This window comes from Gouania willdenowi, chromosome 15 (genome assembly GCF_900634775.1).
Source record: "Gouania willdenowi chromosome 15, fGouWil2.1, whole genome shotgun sequence".
NCBI lineage: Eukaryota > Metazoa > Chordata > Actinopteri > Blenniiformes > Gobiesocidae > Gouania > Gouania willdenowi.
The window spans coordinates 36,836,478-36,852,340 of record NC_041058.1 but is presented as its reverse complement, the minus strand read 5'-3'; the positions used below and the strand labels follow the sequence as shown (position 1 = coordinate 36,852,340).

Genomic DNA, 15,863 nt, shown 5'->3' with positions numbered 1-15,863 from the left:
TCTAGTCCATTTGCATTGAATGAAATCTAGTCGCCAGAGTCACTGAATTTGCTTTCAGTGTGAATGCACCTTAAGCAACAAAGTCATAAAACAATTTAACAAGATCATCTTCCAGAGTCCATTCAAAAGCTGAAATTATTTTTCTTGAATAACATACTCTGAATAACAGATTACTTTATCAAAATACACTGAAAAAACATTCCTTTATGGAAAAACAACCAAATACTGCTTGTAACATTAGTCTCTGGTCTTTGGTGAGAGCAGACGTGTTTTTCTTTGCTCCGATAACACGACCTTGGCTACAGCTGGCTACAGCTGAACAGCCTGAACAGCTGAAAAACTGGGCCCAAGACTGAAGGAAAATGGTGAAAAAACCGCAGGGAGGCCCTTCAGAACCCAATTCGGGTTTGGAAGAGGTCAAGGAGATGATACGCGAGGGTCTACAAAACCTATCTGCCGAGATAAAGTCGTTGGAAAAGACGCTGGAAAATTCACTGGAAAGACTACAAAGCGAAACAAAGGTACTGAAAGAAAAGAATGAAAGAAATGCTGAAGAGATAAAATTGTTGAACGCGAGGGTTGAACAGCTGGAACAAAAGGAAAGAGAGAAAGATGTCATCATCACAGGCCTAAAGATAAAACCCAGGAGTGACGAAGAAACAAAATCGATTGAACAACAGGTCATTGACTTCCTGAAGTCGAAGGACATTGTCCTGAACCCTGACAACATCAACTCCTGCCATCTCCTGCCAAAGAGAAATGATACCAGAGCTGTAAAAATAACCTTCATGAATATAAAATTCAAAGGAGAAATAATCAAGCAACGAAACAAACTCAAGGGAACGAAGGTGTACATCAATGAAAACCTGACGAAACAAAATGCAAGCATTGCATGGAAAGCACGCCAAATAAAAAAAGAAGGAAAGATTTTGAAGACGTGGTCAAAAAACTGCAGGATTTACATCCTGGAAGAAGAGGACGGAAAACCAGTTCTTATCAAGACGATGGACAACTTGGGAAAATACGAAGGATCCACCTAAACAACAACATTACTGATGGTAATCATGGATATGGACCCAGATCTATATAAACACTGGAAACAAAACTCAGACTGTGATTATTTTACGGAGACCGAATTAAATGTGGAAACCAAGAGTAAAAAAGGTCTGTCATTTATTCATTTCAATTGCTAGGTGGTGGGGTGATTAAGGATTACATTAAATTTAAATTCAAAGTGTTTATTGTCATATGTGCAGTTAGAAACACGATTTTTTTTTATATACAATGAAATTACTGCCTTGCTTATGAACTAAGATATAATAATGTGTTTATACAAGTTAAATCTAACAGTGGAAAATACAACACTGCCAATAAAACTAACAACAGCAGTTAGAAACACGCTTATGAACTAAAATATATTACATTAAAATACTACTTTGCTTGTGAACTGGGATGTAGTGATGTGTTTATACAAGTTGGATCTGATCCCATCATCAGACAGTGGAAAATACAACACTGCCAATAGAACTAACAACAGCTGGATTACCCTTGATGTAGAGACAAAACAAGGTGACATTGTGGATGAAAAGGGAAGAATCTTCCAAACACCTTCGAAAGAGGAACTATTCTTGAACTGGAGGAATGCTAACAACGTCTGGCAGGGAACAAGGCCAACAGATGAGAATACACAAAAAAGAAGAAATCAAGAATGTTTTGACCAGAGAGACATGTAAACCCATGTAAATCTGCGATGGTAAAACAGGGGACGGGACCCGGATAAGCATACTGCTTCTCTCGTCTCCTTTTTCGGCATGTACAAAAAATGTAAAAAAAAAAAAAAAAAAAAAAAAAGTGAATGTAACCATGTCGGAAATAAACTGAATAAATAAAAAAAATAAATAAAATAACCAATAACATACAGTATCTATACATAATATGTCTGGAGATTTTCTAGAATGAGACAATACTCTGACATTTATTCAGATTTTTTTTACACATCATTTTATTTTTAAGTTATTTTGGAATAAAACGTTTTCTTTACTTGTTTCTTCCCCTACTGTCTGCTTCAGTTGATCTGTAGAGAATCAAGCTCCACCTAAAGGTTGGATCACCTCTAACACTACACAGCTCACACATATGTACTGTCCCTTATGAAAGAAAGAATGAAGTGGCTCAACAACCCTGTTGTGAAGCTGGCTGTTAATGAAATTGAGTCAGACTAAATGCGTTGCACAGTGCTGACCTTTGTATAGTTGACTCGCAGGTTTGGCCTCAGCGCCGTTGGGAGCTCGGATGTAGTTTGGGAACATGTGAGGGACAAGGCTGAAATAAAACAAGAGAACATGTGAGGGACAAGGCTGAAATAAAAGAACAGAACAAAGAGTTACAAATGTAACTATGGTTCTATGAATCCCTGCTGACCACCAGAAGTGGTGCTTTAAGCACTGAATGACATACCAGAATAGCCACAAAGAATCCTATTTACCACACTTCAGTATGTAGGATTAGAGGATGGGGTGTGGCCACATTCACCCTGTACAATCTGGAGAAAGTGCCCCGCAATACCCATGAGATGTCCTCAAGGGGCACTCCCCTCAGGGCAGCCCATGACGTAGCAACACTCCTGGTAGAGTGGCACCGCACACCAGATGGGAGGAGATGGTTACTTGCCCAATATGCATGGGCAATCACATCGACAATCCAGTGGGACAGGCGCTGTTTGGAGACAGCACCACCCCTGTTAGGACCACCATAACAGAGAAAGAGCTGATCAGACCCCCAAAAGCCTACAGTAGCTGCAATGTAGGCCCAATTTGCACTGGGCACAACAGGTCAGGCTGGACCTCTGGCTCCCTGGAAGAAAGGTTGAACCGTGCCAGCAAATGGGTTGGTTGAGGTGGGGGCGGGACAGCACCTTGGGGAGAAAAGCTGTGTTTGGCCACAGAGTGACTCCTGAGCCGTCCGAATTCCATCTCAGATGTGTTGCTGATTGACAGGTTGTGCAGCTCACTGACACGCTTTGCAGAGGAAATGGCCAGAAGGAACACAGTCTCAAGGGTAACCCACTTCAGCGCTACTTGTGCCAAGGGCTCAGTTGGTGGAAGGCGTAGTGCCTCCAGCACCAGGAGAAAATCCCATGCTGGGGACCTCGTGGCTCTCAGAGAATGCAACCTCTAAGCTCCTCTCAAGGAAAGGGACACGAGCTTGTGGCTACCAATCGTGCCATTATCGACCATCATATGCCGACAAGCGATTGCTGTGACATAGCGTTGAATGAGAAAGCCCTTTGTCCAGAAGAGACTGGAGGAAGTCCAGAATAGTTGACACAGGGCAGTGCCATCCTGCCTTGTACACCAGTCAAAAAACAGTTTCCATCTGTTCTCATACTGGAGGTGAGTAGATGGCGCTCTTGCATTCATTATAGTATATCTAACTGGGTCAGCACAGACGCAAAGGAGCGTCCCGGGCCCCCCAGTGGCCAAACGCACAGTTGAAGCTGTTGCAGATTGGGGTGACTGGGACAGTCAAACCTGACGATGAGCTTGGACTAAGATGGACATTATTTGCCCAAGCTCTCTAGACATGAGCCCAAATGCCTCCAATGAGGCATCACAGAAGGTGACCTCATCGGCATTTACACTGCCCTCCTGCAGTGAGGCCAACATAGGGAGTTTCCTATGCGACCAGCATCATAAGCCCTTGTGAGAAGGTCATTGGTTATTTGACACTGGGGTCGAGGGCATTTAGCATCCCTTTGCAGTGCTTCATCTGGGAACACAATGAGAGAAGCGATGGCAGGCTCAATGGCCGTAGTGCGATCCAGGCCAGTCCCCCATTTGCAGAGATGGGAGCAAGCCTTACTGTCCCTCCAACCGGACTCCTTCAGATAGTCCTCTGAATGTGGAATAGCGAAGGCTGTGGAGGCGGGCCTGTGCCTGAAGAAGGCACTTGCAGGTGCTGCTTCTGCCTGCTGTGGGACAGCTGTGTGCAGCCACTGTAGAGCCAGGCGCATGATAGTGTGCATGGAGTTGTCTTCCAATTTGGCCCCTGAGCTCTGATCTGAGGAGTGGGAGCCCTGCTTATCCTCCCCATAATTACAGAAATGGCTAGACGAAGCTGCCAAAGCGAGTGTATCCTCCTCGGGCAGCAGCGCTGGTATTGGGGGAGAGAGTGCCGCATCACCCAGCAGGGGAATAACCGGCTGGCTGTCAGCAAGCAGGGATCTCATCTGGGCCAATTCAGCAGACAGCTGCTCGACTTTAGAAGATAACCCACTATGGTCAGACATTGCTTTCTTCCTGGAGAGAGCAGCTGCCGTCGCCTCTGCCCGCGGCTTAGAGCATGTCTGACGGGCCGGAGGTAGCTGGCCTGGGGGGGTCGACTTCAGCTACTGAGCCTTCCACCCCCACTAACCTGCCAGTACCCTTGCTGGCAGAGGCAAGTAGCTGCAGTTTACGCAGGGTTTGCCTGACAACACCTCCCGCAGGTGCTCAGGACCAAGGCATGCGGGGCATAGGTCGTGGCCATCTTCTGGCTGTAAAGAAGCTCCACAGGATGTGCAGATATGACATCCTGTGGCTGTCCTTTGTAGTTGCACTGAGAAGACACTACTTATCTCAAGACAGCTGTTCTCACTCAACAAAGGGAGGGGGCGCGTACGTCGGCTAAATCACCATGGTTACTGGTTAGCTGTAGAGGCTAAATCACCATGGTTACAGGTTAGCTGAAGAGGCAAAATCACCATGGTTATTGGTTAGCGGTAGAGGCTAAATCACCATGGTTACAGGTTAGCTGAAGAGGCAAAATCACCATGGTTACTGGTTAGCGGTAGAGGCTAAATCACCATGGTTACTGGTTAGCTGTAGAGGCTAAATCACCATGGTTACTGGTTAGCTGTCGAGGCTAAATCACCATGGTTACAGATTAGCTGTAGAGGCTAAATCACCATGGTTACAGGTTAGCTGTAGAGGCTAAATCACCATGGTTACAGGTTAGCTGTAGAGGCTAAATCACCATGGTTACAGATTAGCTGTAGAGGCTAAATCACCATGGTTACAGGTTAGCTGTAGAGGCTAAATCACCATGGTTACAGGTTAGCTGTAGAGGCTAAATCACCATGGTTACTGGTTAGCTGTAGAGGCTAAATCACCATGGTTACTGGTCCTGGATAAACTTGGCCAGCTTTCGTTTAACTGACTTGGGGATAAGTTAATCCAAAATAGCTGATTTTTCCAGGCTTTATCACCTATCCTGGTTTTGTGCAACACCCCCCAGAAACGACCACTGCTCGTCTCATGAACTTTTACTGAGGTTAGAAAACAAAAATAAAGCTGTGAAATTAAATAGAGGTGTTGAATTGATTAATGTTTGTCCTCCAATTTGATTAAAACTGAAAAGAAAGGATTCCAGGAAGAGAATCCACAGTGAAACAGTCCAGTGTCTAATAATGATCTAAATTCAACTTAATACATGATCTACTTCACACGTTCTAAATTAATGCACAGCTTGAATTATGGCTTTGTGGATATAGACCGTATCTTCACCCCTCCTGTATTTAACCGGTTATATAAGGTATGTTTCTGTATTATGGTTCACATTTTAACTTTGAGCACCTGCCCCTCCAAAGGTCTCTGCACGGCCCTGCTAATTGGTGAAACTACCACTATCCAAACACTCACCGTCACAGCTCCCGGAGGGCGATTGCTCGGAGCTACTAGCGACAACAGCTATAGGCACAATCTTCCAGCAAACTACACGCGAGAAGAAAAAAGGAAAGTGCCCTGGAGTGATACCTGAAGATATAAACGTCCTCCAGGGATCACGGCTGACATTGTTGGTATACATGCGCAGCACAGACATTCACTGCGCATGTGCAAAGGGGAATATTCAGTGCTTAAAGCACCACCTCTGGTGGTCAGCAGGGATGAAATAGAACATGTGAGGGACAAGGCTGAAATAAAACAACAGGACGTGTTACAAATATCAAGGTAAAGTTGGAAGAATCAGCATCAAAGAGAGAAGACCTACACAGGTTTGGACCCATTTCCCACCAATAAGGAAGCCAGGTGAGCTCGGACTGGGTTCCCAGGCTCCAGGTCTATAGAGTGTTTGTCGAAGGTGTGCTCCACGGTTCCACCTTTTCCCAAGTCCCTGTCACAAACACATCATCTTCTTCACTAAGCAAAGAAATGTGGATTTTCCTTTGACTTTAGTTCCACACATCATTTCAAAAACTCTCTTGTGATGAGTTCAATGGTTTTAAAATAATTACTAATAATAAGTATTATTACTTTGTACTAAAAAGAAGAATATGAGTTGACTTGTTCACGTGAACTTCATAGTCCAACTGTAAGTTGACTGACATCAGCACTAAACACTAAAGTGCCGGAATAAACACACTACACTTAAAATAAACTTCAGAAAAAGAAAGAAAACAATGGGACAGTTGTGTAACGCATTGTTAGGTGTTGTTACCTCTGAAAGTTCCATGCTAAACGCAACGTCAGGTCCACGGGACTCTCCAGTAGCTCTTTGATCACTTCCTGTCGGCTGGGGGGGGAAATCCTCCACACGGACCCTGAACTGCCCTCAATCATTGCAGTTACTATGTCCTCAGAACTGTAGAGGGTGATGAACTGCATGGCTTTCTGAAACACACACACACACACATACAATAACATAGAGCAACACACACACATACACGGCTTGTGGTGATTACAGTGTGTAGTTTTCAGAGATGTTTTTTAGCTGTAAATTGCCAAATTCATTGTTCTCGTTGGATTTCTTTTTATTATTATTCTATTTTTCTTCCACAACTCCTTTGTCCTAGAACTCCTCCTACACTATTAATGCAGCACTAATGACACAAATGTCAATTCATAGGGTCAATGTCAAGGATGTGCAGTTGACCTTTTTTGGAGCCAAAATTTCAAGGTCAAGGTCGCATCAGTGTTTACATTGATGAAAAGCTCATCTAAAGTGGAGTATTTTATTGAAGTAGACCGAAGCTGTACGACCTATCAGTAAAAAGATCAGTAGGAGTCAAAGTTCATGATGTCACAAAAAAAAACCAAATAGAGATACAGTGCTCAGACTGGTACCATTGAACAACATTTCCTTTCAATGTGTGACTTTGACTCAAGGTCACACATTGATATCATATTTAAGGTCAAGGTCAGTCTTCTGTTTTTCCTGTATTATATAACTTGTCAATAAACCTACATACAGGTTGTCATAGTTGACAATTTTCAATTGTCAAACACATATTCACCTTGCAAATACAGGTCTTGCCTAGTTATTATTATTATTATTATTATTATTATAAATGACTCAGATTCATTCTTTCCTTAATAATAGCACATGAATAATGTGAACCAATGATCTTTGCTGTGAAGTGTGATGATAAATGAATAAATGCGCACATATAATACATTAAACATGATGTTGTATACAGACGAGAGTCCAGCTGATCTTTAAGTTCATTTCTACTACAAAGATGTTAAATGTTACAGTGTAAAGATCATTTACAAATGTCAGTAAAGTGTTTAAATGATGTGAAGATCATGTTCTTAAAAACGTTACTGATCACTAAATGCATGATGGGATGTGACTTCATACTAACAGCTGAGAACACAACATTAATATGGGATGTGGCAGAGACAAACTAACAGTCACTATGCTAAAGGCTGTAGCTACAATGCTAAGCATGCTAACAAACAGGCAGAAATGTGACGCACAGCATTGTCTGCAAACTGTTTGGTGAGCTGCTCGTATTCCTGTGGAGTGAAGGGTCTGATGGACTGTTGCTGCACGCTCATAGTGAACAGAGGCTGAAACACAGAGAACACATCGCTAATATAAAATAATATAATATAATAAAGCTCATAGTCAGGGTTTGTGAGTTTAACAAAGTGAGTTAAAGGTGAAAGCGCTAATCTCACCTCATATCCTCCCAGCTTAACAGTCATGGTGACATCAATGGGGTGGTTGACCACGCCCACTACAGATCTCACCAATGAGATGAAGAGAAGAGGAAACCAAATGATGCAGATGAGGAAGAAAATGATGAGTCCACCCATGCCATATTTCACTATCTTCTTCTTCTTCTGACCTTTGGGTTGAGGGTATTTCTGTGGACACACGTTACTGGTTAGTGCATGAAACCCCTCCCCTTTACACGTCTGCTGCTAGAGTTGTGTTATTGTGATAAGAATGTAGTCCCTCCCCCGATCCCTGTCAGTGTGTAGCTCCTCCTTCTTTACATCAATCCTACCACATTTACAGTATCAATCACACCTGTGTGTGTGTGTGTGCGTGTTTGTGTGCTTGTGTGTGTGCTTGTGTGTGTGTGCGTGTGCGTTTGTGTGTGTGTGTGGGTGCGTGTGTTTGTGTGTGTGCGCGTGCGTGCGTGTTTGTGTGTTTGTGTGCTTGTCTGTGTGCTTGTGTGTGTGCGTGCGTGTGTGTGTGTTTGTGTGCATGTGCGTGCGTGCGTGTGTGTGTTTGTGTGCGCGTGCGTGTGTTTGTGTGCGTGTGTTTGTGTGCGTGTGTGTTTGTATGCGTGTGTGTTTGTGTGCGTGTGTTTGTGTGTGTGCGTGTGTTTGTGTGTGCGTGCGTGCGTGCGTGTTTGTGTGCGTGCGTGTTTGTGTGTGTGCGTGCGTGCGTGTGTGTGTGTGTTTGTGTGTGTCTGTGTTTGTGTGTTTGCGTGCGTGCGTGTGTTTGTGTGTGTGCGTGCGTTGCGGCTGTAGGAGCTGATAGTTCCTAATCTGTGGTTCCCAGGATCACCATTCTGTTCTCTTCCTGTCCACTAACCCCACCCATTCCTGCAGACGTTCTCAACCTCTGGATCTGCTTCTAATGGAACTTTGCTCCTATTTCCTCTGATGCTGCTCGTGTTGTTTTAATTAAAATATCAATTGTTTACCATTTGAATAAAGTTGGATTGAATAGGCACAGCGTGGCTTACCTTCTCTGTCTCACGGCTGCATTTGATGATGAAGATATTGGCGTAAATGTCCTCCACACACATCCAATTTGACAGAGACAGAGTCGTATCAGTCCAGACCCAGTCCATCACAGCCCTGAGCTCCACCAAGAACGGAACCAGACGGAACCTGCACAGGAACCAACAATGGACATGATGTTCAAAGAGTGGAGGGAATGGTGGAGCACAGCTAGTGGACTCACCCTTGGAAAAGAAACAGGTTCAGGTGGTTGTATTTCTTGGTGAGGAAGTTGCCAAGGATACGGGTTGGGTAGCCAGAGCGGATCTGATAGGCTGACAGTCCGAAGTAGATACACTTGACAAAGTACCAGAGCTGGGCCACAAAGTTCTGATTGAACATCCTGAACAAGGACAGAGCCAGAAGAAGTCCATTCACACAAAGTTTGACTGTTGGATTGATTAGAAATTGTCCATTAGTCCCTGACTCCATGTAACCAACAGTAATACGAGTAATGAGAGTATTAAGAGTAATAACAGTAATAAGAGTAATAAATTACTCTTATTACTGTCAATGCTTTCTGTGTCTGGGACAGATAAGAGTAATAATAGTAATAGGAGTAATGTATCTATACTATAATTTCAGGATGGTCTGTTTGTGTGTTTGTGTGTGTGGAGCAAATGTCTCCCTGATGTGGTGTCTGTTGGACCTGAAACTTTTTTAACAGCTTCCACATAGAGTGTGTGCATCGGTTATTTTTGACATATTTGGTGATTTCAAAATGTTTATTTTAATTCTTTTTTGTCCGGATGACACATTCAAGTTTGCACAGAAGTGAAACCTATTCAGCTTTTGACCTCAGTGCGTGAGGGGGCGCTAGCAGTGACGAGCTAGAGTCACGTGTGCGGCCAGAGCCAATCGCTGCGCACACAGCCAAGCAGACACGGACTGCAGTGACACGAGTGAGAGAGAAGATAATGTTTCAAAACATTTATTTCATGTTAGTTTGACCGTACACTATTTAGACCAGACGGACCTCACCCGGAAGTTATTGACGGCAATGGCTGCTGTGTTGAAAGCTACACATTTCTCCGCAGCGCGTGTGTGTGTGAGAACCAACGGAGGAGATTAGAGTCCCAGGTAGAGAGTCACACACACACACACACACACACACACACGCACACACACACGTCAATCAGGTGCACTTCACTATCATTCACTGTCTACGTGGGCGTTTAAGTGTGTGAGTGTGTAACAAACCACCATTTAGTTTGGTTACAGTCTAGAAGCTCACCTGATTACTGCAGCATCACTCACGACACACCTGCCACTACACATAACTACTGAAAATAGATACGTTTAGTGAAAGTTAGGCAGGTACACGTGGATGGGCTGGTGCACATGAATTTAGAATTTAGATTCCCCCCAATTTATTACATCATAGAGTCAATGATTAATGGAATGATTAAGGACTTATTGCTTCAATATAGAGAGTAGTATCATACACAAATGTGTAATATATATATATATATATATATATATATATTACAATTTTGATATCTTTTTTGTCCCTTACCTTCACACATATATATATATATATACACCAAACGAAAAAAATGTAAAAAAAACCAAACACATGTATCATATTCATGTCTCATAGAAATAAACCAGATAAATAACACACACTATTTTATTTTACACCCACAAATAAACCCTTTATAACACTACAGAGTACAGTATGTACACCTCTATGTACATACAACCTTCAAACACATACTCATTTGGACATAATTGACAACTCTACTTAAGCTCCTCCCACTATATGAATACATACTTCTGACGGGCACTGCACTAGTGAGAGTAACAGGAGCATGCTAGTAGAAATAATTTGATCAGAGTGACGTAACATTGAACAAAATCATAATATAAGAGACTAAAGGACGAGGAGAAATTATGAAGAGGTGGTGGAAGATGGAGTTGAAGAGGATGACTCAGCACTTATGCTTGTATTTCTCCACTACAGAAAGTGGGTTAGGTCAGAATCTTATATTTGACTGTCTGGCAGAAGAGCACTGTTCAAATAGTCAAGTTATGCTTTATCCGTTGCTAATAAGAAAACATGTTAGTATTAATCATTTCCTTTCAATTGATGTCATTTTCAGTTTCCCACAATTTCAAATTTGCAGGTTTGGATGTGGTCCAGAAGAATGTTCCAGAGGCGTGGTGTGGATGAGCAGAGAGCACGTTCTCCCTTCGTGTAGAGCTTAGTTCTAAGTGTGAAGACGCAGTTTGAGTTGCTGAACCGGAGGCGTCTGGAGCTGGTTTGGGGGTTAAAAGTTCATTAGTAGGACGGTGGGTTGCCATAGATACACTGGTGGGTGAGAATTTCATATTGGATTCTGTATTGGATGGGAAGCTGGTGAAGGGATTTCAGGATTGGAGTAATGTGATCAAATTTACACCGTCATCAGGATCCTTGCTGAGCTGTTTATTATATTTTAGTAGTAGTTTATTTGGTCATTTCATTCATTTAAACATTAAACAAACATTTCCATTATTACGTGTACAGCACATTTGAAAGGGTTTAGGCTGAAGTTAATACATATTATGCCTAACCCTCTTTACAGACAAAAACACAAAGATTTATAATAAACAATTTCAAGTGACCAACAGAAGAGAAATACACATGTATTTAGAATCATTATTTTAACATAAATTTCAATATTCCAATATATATAGTTCATACGGAAAGTATTCACAGCACTTCACTTTTCCCACATTTCATCATGCTACAGCCTTATTCCAAAAGGGATTCAATTCATTTTTTTCCTCAAAATTCTACACACAATACCCCATAATGACAACATGAAAAACATTTTTTTTTAAATGTTTGCAAATTTATTAGAAATAAAGAATGTACATAAGTATTCACAGCCTTTGCTCGGTGCTTTGTTGTGGTACCTTTGGCAGCAATTACGGCCTCAAGTCTTTTGGAAAATGAAGTCACAAACTTGGTACATCTATCTGTGGACACTTTGGTCCATTCCTCTTTACAGAACCCCCTACATTTTTCCCTCAATCTTGACTAGTCTACCGGTTCCTGCTGCTGAAAAACATCCCCACAGCATGATACTGCCACCACCATGCTTCACTGTAGGGATGGTATTGTCCAGGTAATGAGCGGTGCCTGGTGTCCTCCAAACATAACGCTTGGCATTCACACCAAAGAGTTCAATAATTGTCTCATCAGACCAGAGAACTTTGTTTCTCATGGTCTAAGAGTCTTTCAGGTGCCTTTTGGCAAACTCCAGGTGGGCTGCCATGTGCCTTTTACTAAGGAGTGACTTCCGTCTGGTCACTCTACCATACAGGCCTGATTAGTGGAGTGCTGCAGCGATGGTCGTCCTGCTGGAAGGTTCTCCTCTCTCCACAGAGGAACCCTGGAGCTCTGTCAGAGTGACCATCGGGTTGTTAGTCACCTCCCTCACTAAAGCCCTTCTTCCCCGATCACTCAGTTTAGAGGTACGTCCAGCTCTAGGAAGAGTCCTGGTGGTTCCAAACTTCTTCCATTTATGGATGATGGAGGTCACTGTGCTCAATGGGACCTTTAAAGCAGCAGAAATGTTTCTGTACCCTTCTCCAGACCTGTGCCTTCAGACAATCCTGTCTCAGAGGTCTACAGACAATTCCTTTGACTTCATGCTTGTTTTGTGGTCTGACATACACTGTTAACTGTGGGACCTTCTATAGACAGGTGTGTGCCTTTCTAAATCATGTCCAATCAACTGAATTTACCACAGGTGGACTCCAGTTAGGCTGTAGAAACATCTCAAGGATGATCAGTGGAAACAGAATTCACCTCAGCTCAGTGTTGAGCTTGATCTTCTTCTTGCTTCTCTCGACGAGGACAGTCGCACTCTCTGTTTCTCCCTCCCTTCCATTCTTATCTCTCTCCCAGCTGCTGCTTTGTCTGGTCTTGTGAGCCTAACAAGAGCCTCTCTCTGTAACTCATCCAAAACCGGAATAATGGAATTAATTAGTTGGTCTCTCAGTGCTATCAATCAGTGTTTTTTGACGAAAAGAACTGGGGGTGGTGAACCCGCATGTCCAAGCGGGACGTTTGCGGCTGGATACACACTTGGACGTGGTGACGTATCACTCATTTCCTGTTTACACTCTACCGCTGCTTGCAGCGCTCTACTACTGTGTTCTGCTAACGCTAATCAAACTTGTTGTCATTGATATTTTAGCCTTGAAAACACTTGTTTTAATTTTTTACCGTACAGTTAAATGTACGAAGGTTAAGTAAAAAGCAATCCCGCCTCTTATAGGCAGTGTAATCTCCTTTAAACTTCCTTTTGTCCTTAGCTTAGCTTAGCTTAAATTTAGCACCTATGGCTTCTCTCTCCTCCCCTCCGCTCTCCTGCCCGGTGTGTCAGATGTTTAGTTACTCCTCGTCCTCCTTTAGGGACAATGGTAGTTGCATAAAGTGTAGCGTACTGTTAGATATGGAGGCGAGGATCAACAATCTGGAGAAGCGGTTCCGCACCCCTGATACCAAAACCGAAGCTAGCAAGCAGGACCTAGCCGGTGCGGACCGTGCTAGCTCTAGCTTAGCTTCCCCCCGGCCAGCAATGAGTGGGTTACTGTCCGTGGTAAGCATAGTCGAAGGTCAAAAAGCCGCTCGGGACACCACCATGTTCACGTCTCAAACAGGTTCTCCCCCCTCTGTGAGGACAACACACTCACCGGGGAACAAACTCTGATAATTGGCGACTCGATAGTGAGAAACGTGAAGCTAGCGAAGTCAGCGGGCATCATGAGGTGCATCCCAGGGGCCAGAGCGGGCGACATAGAATCAAATCTAAAGTTGCTGGCAAAGAGTAACCGTAAGTTTGATAGGATAGTCCTCCATGTCGGCACTAATGACTCCCGACGTCGTCAGTCGGAAGCAACCAAAGTGAACATTGAATCAGTTTGTGCTTATGCTAAAACAATGTCGGACTCCGTAATTTTCTCTGGTCCTTTACCAAATCTGATCAGTGATGACATGTATAGCCTATAGCATGTCATCATTTAACCACTGGCTATCGAGGTGGTGTCCAGAAAACGAGGTGGGCTTCATTGATAATTGGAGATCCTTCTGGGGAAAACCGAACCTGATAGGAAGAGATGGAATCCATCCTACTTTGGAGGGAGCATCTCTACTATCAGAAAACATGGCACAGTCACTGTTATGACATCTCATGAATGAGACCATGTTACAGAGGCGGAGTCCTCCACGCCCCTCTGCGCTTGCCTTAGGACAGTTTCCCTCCCATTGCTATTATGATAGCTGTGTTCATCGCCATGACAACTGTTGTGATGGTGATGAATATTATTTTATGGAGACGGTGTCTGTCCCCCGACCCATATTTCACAATGATTTTAACATAAAATCAAATAAAAGAGCTATCAATTATAAAAATCTGAAAAAAATTAAAATCTCAAATCTAGAAACACCAAAACATAAAAGCATTAGATGTGCTCTATTAAATATTAGATCACTGAGATCCAAATCTCTACTAGTAAATGACCTTATCTCAGAAAATAACTTTGATTTTTTCTGTTTAACTGAAACATGGCTGTATCAAGATGAATATGTTAGTTTAAATGAAGCCACTCCTCCCAGTCATTTAAATACTCATATGCCACGAGACATAGGCCGTGGAGGTGGTGTAGCAGCTATTTATCATTCCTCTCTCCTAATCTATCCTAAACCAAAGGCCAGTTACACTTCCTTTGAAAGCCTGGTTCTAAATTTATCTCATACCAAATCAAAAACCTGCCAGCCAGTCTTATTTGTGATAATTTACCGTCCTCCAGGCCCTTATTCTGAATTTCTATCAGAATTCTCTGAGTTTATATCAAACTTAGTCCTCAGTTCTGATAAAATACTGATAGTAGGAGATTTTAATATCCATGTGGACAAAGATAGTGATAGCCTGAGCTCAGCCTTTATGTCCCTAATAGACTCAGTTGGCTTTTTTCAAACTATTAATGAAGCTACTCATCGTTTAAATCATACTCTTGATCTTGTTCTAACATATGGCCTTGATATTAATGAACTAAAAGTCTACCCTGAAAATCCTCTGCTATCAGATCACTTTTTAATATCTTTTAACATTATCCTAGAGGATCTCGCACTGTGCAATAAAATAGTTAGGAGTAGAAATCTGTCCAATAGTGCTGTGGCTAAATTTAAAGAGGCCATTCCTGCTGCCTTAAACTCAGTGCACCATCCAATAAATAACTATGATATTAATTATAACCCCTCTCAACTGGATCTGCTTGTCGATAGCTCTGCTAGTCTACTAAAATCCACCTTGGACTCAATTGCCCCATTGAGGGAAAAAACTATTAAACGTCAGAGGAAAGCTCCGTGGTTTAGCTCTGAAACTCACACACTCAAACAAACAACCCATAAATTAGAGAGAATGTGGCGCTCCAATAAAACAGAGGAGTCACGAATACTCTGGCAAGAAAGCCATAGTAAATACATGACAGCCTTACGACATAGTCGATCTACATACTACTCCTCACTAATTGAAGAAAATAAAAATAATCCGAGGTACCTTTTCAGCACTGTAGCCAGGCTAACACAAAGTCAGAGCTCTATTGAGCCCATGATTCCTCTAGCCCTCAGCTGTGAGGACTTTGACATTTTTTAACGATAAAATTCACAAGATTAGAGATAAAATTAGCCACTCCCTGCCTTCACCTGGGCCTGCTGTACCATTAAATGTAAATAGGCCTAACCTAAACTGTTTCACACATATAGGACTTCAGGAACTTAACTCTATTATTTCATCCTCCAAACCATCGACCTGCCTTTCAGATCCGATCCCAACTAAGCTGTTTAAAGAAGTTGTTCCCCTGGTCTGC

At 42.7% G+C, this 15,863-nt stretch overlaps 1 protein-coding gene across 1 annotated transcript in view; it reads right to left on the bottom strand.

Annotated features, from left to right (window-relative positions):
* piezo1 (piezo type mechanosensitive ion channel component 1 (Er blood group)) overlaps positions 1–15,863 on the bottom strand; it is a 159,292-nt gene that overhangs the window by 17,857 nt on the left and 125,572 nt on the right. Inside the window, exons 35-41 of the mRNA XM_028467785.1 lie at positions 9,184–9,342; positions 8,963–9,110; positions 7,941–8,129; positions 7,737–7,829; positions 6,475–6,647; positions 6,028–6,150; positions 2,243–2,322 (exon numbers count right to left, since the gene is read on the bottom strand). Of these exons, the coding sequence (XP_028323586.1) occupies positions 2,243–2,322; positions 6,028–6,150; positions 6,475–6,647; positions 7,737–7,829; positions 7,941–8,129; positions 8,963–9,110; positions 9,184–9,342 (965 nt within the window). The remainder of the gene's footprint in view (positions 1–2,242; positions 2,323–6,027; positions 6,151–6,474; positions 6,648–7,736; positions 7,830–7,940; positions 8,130–8,962; positions 9,111–9,183; positions 9,343–15,863) is intronic.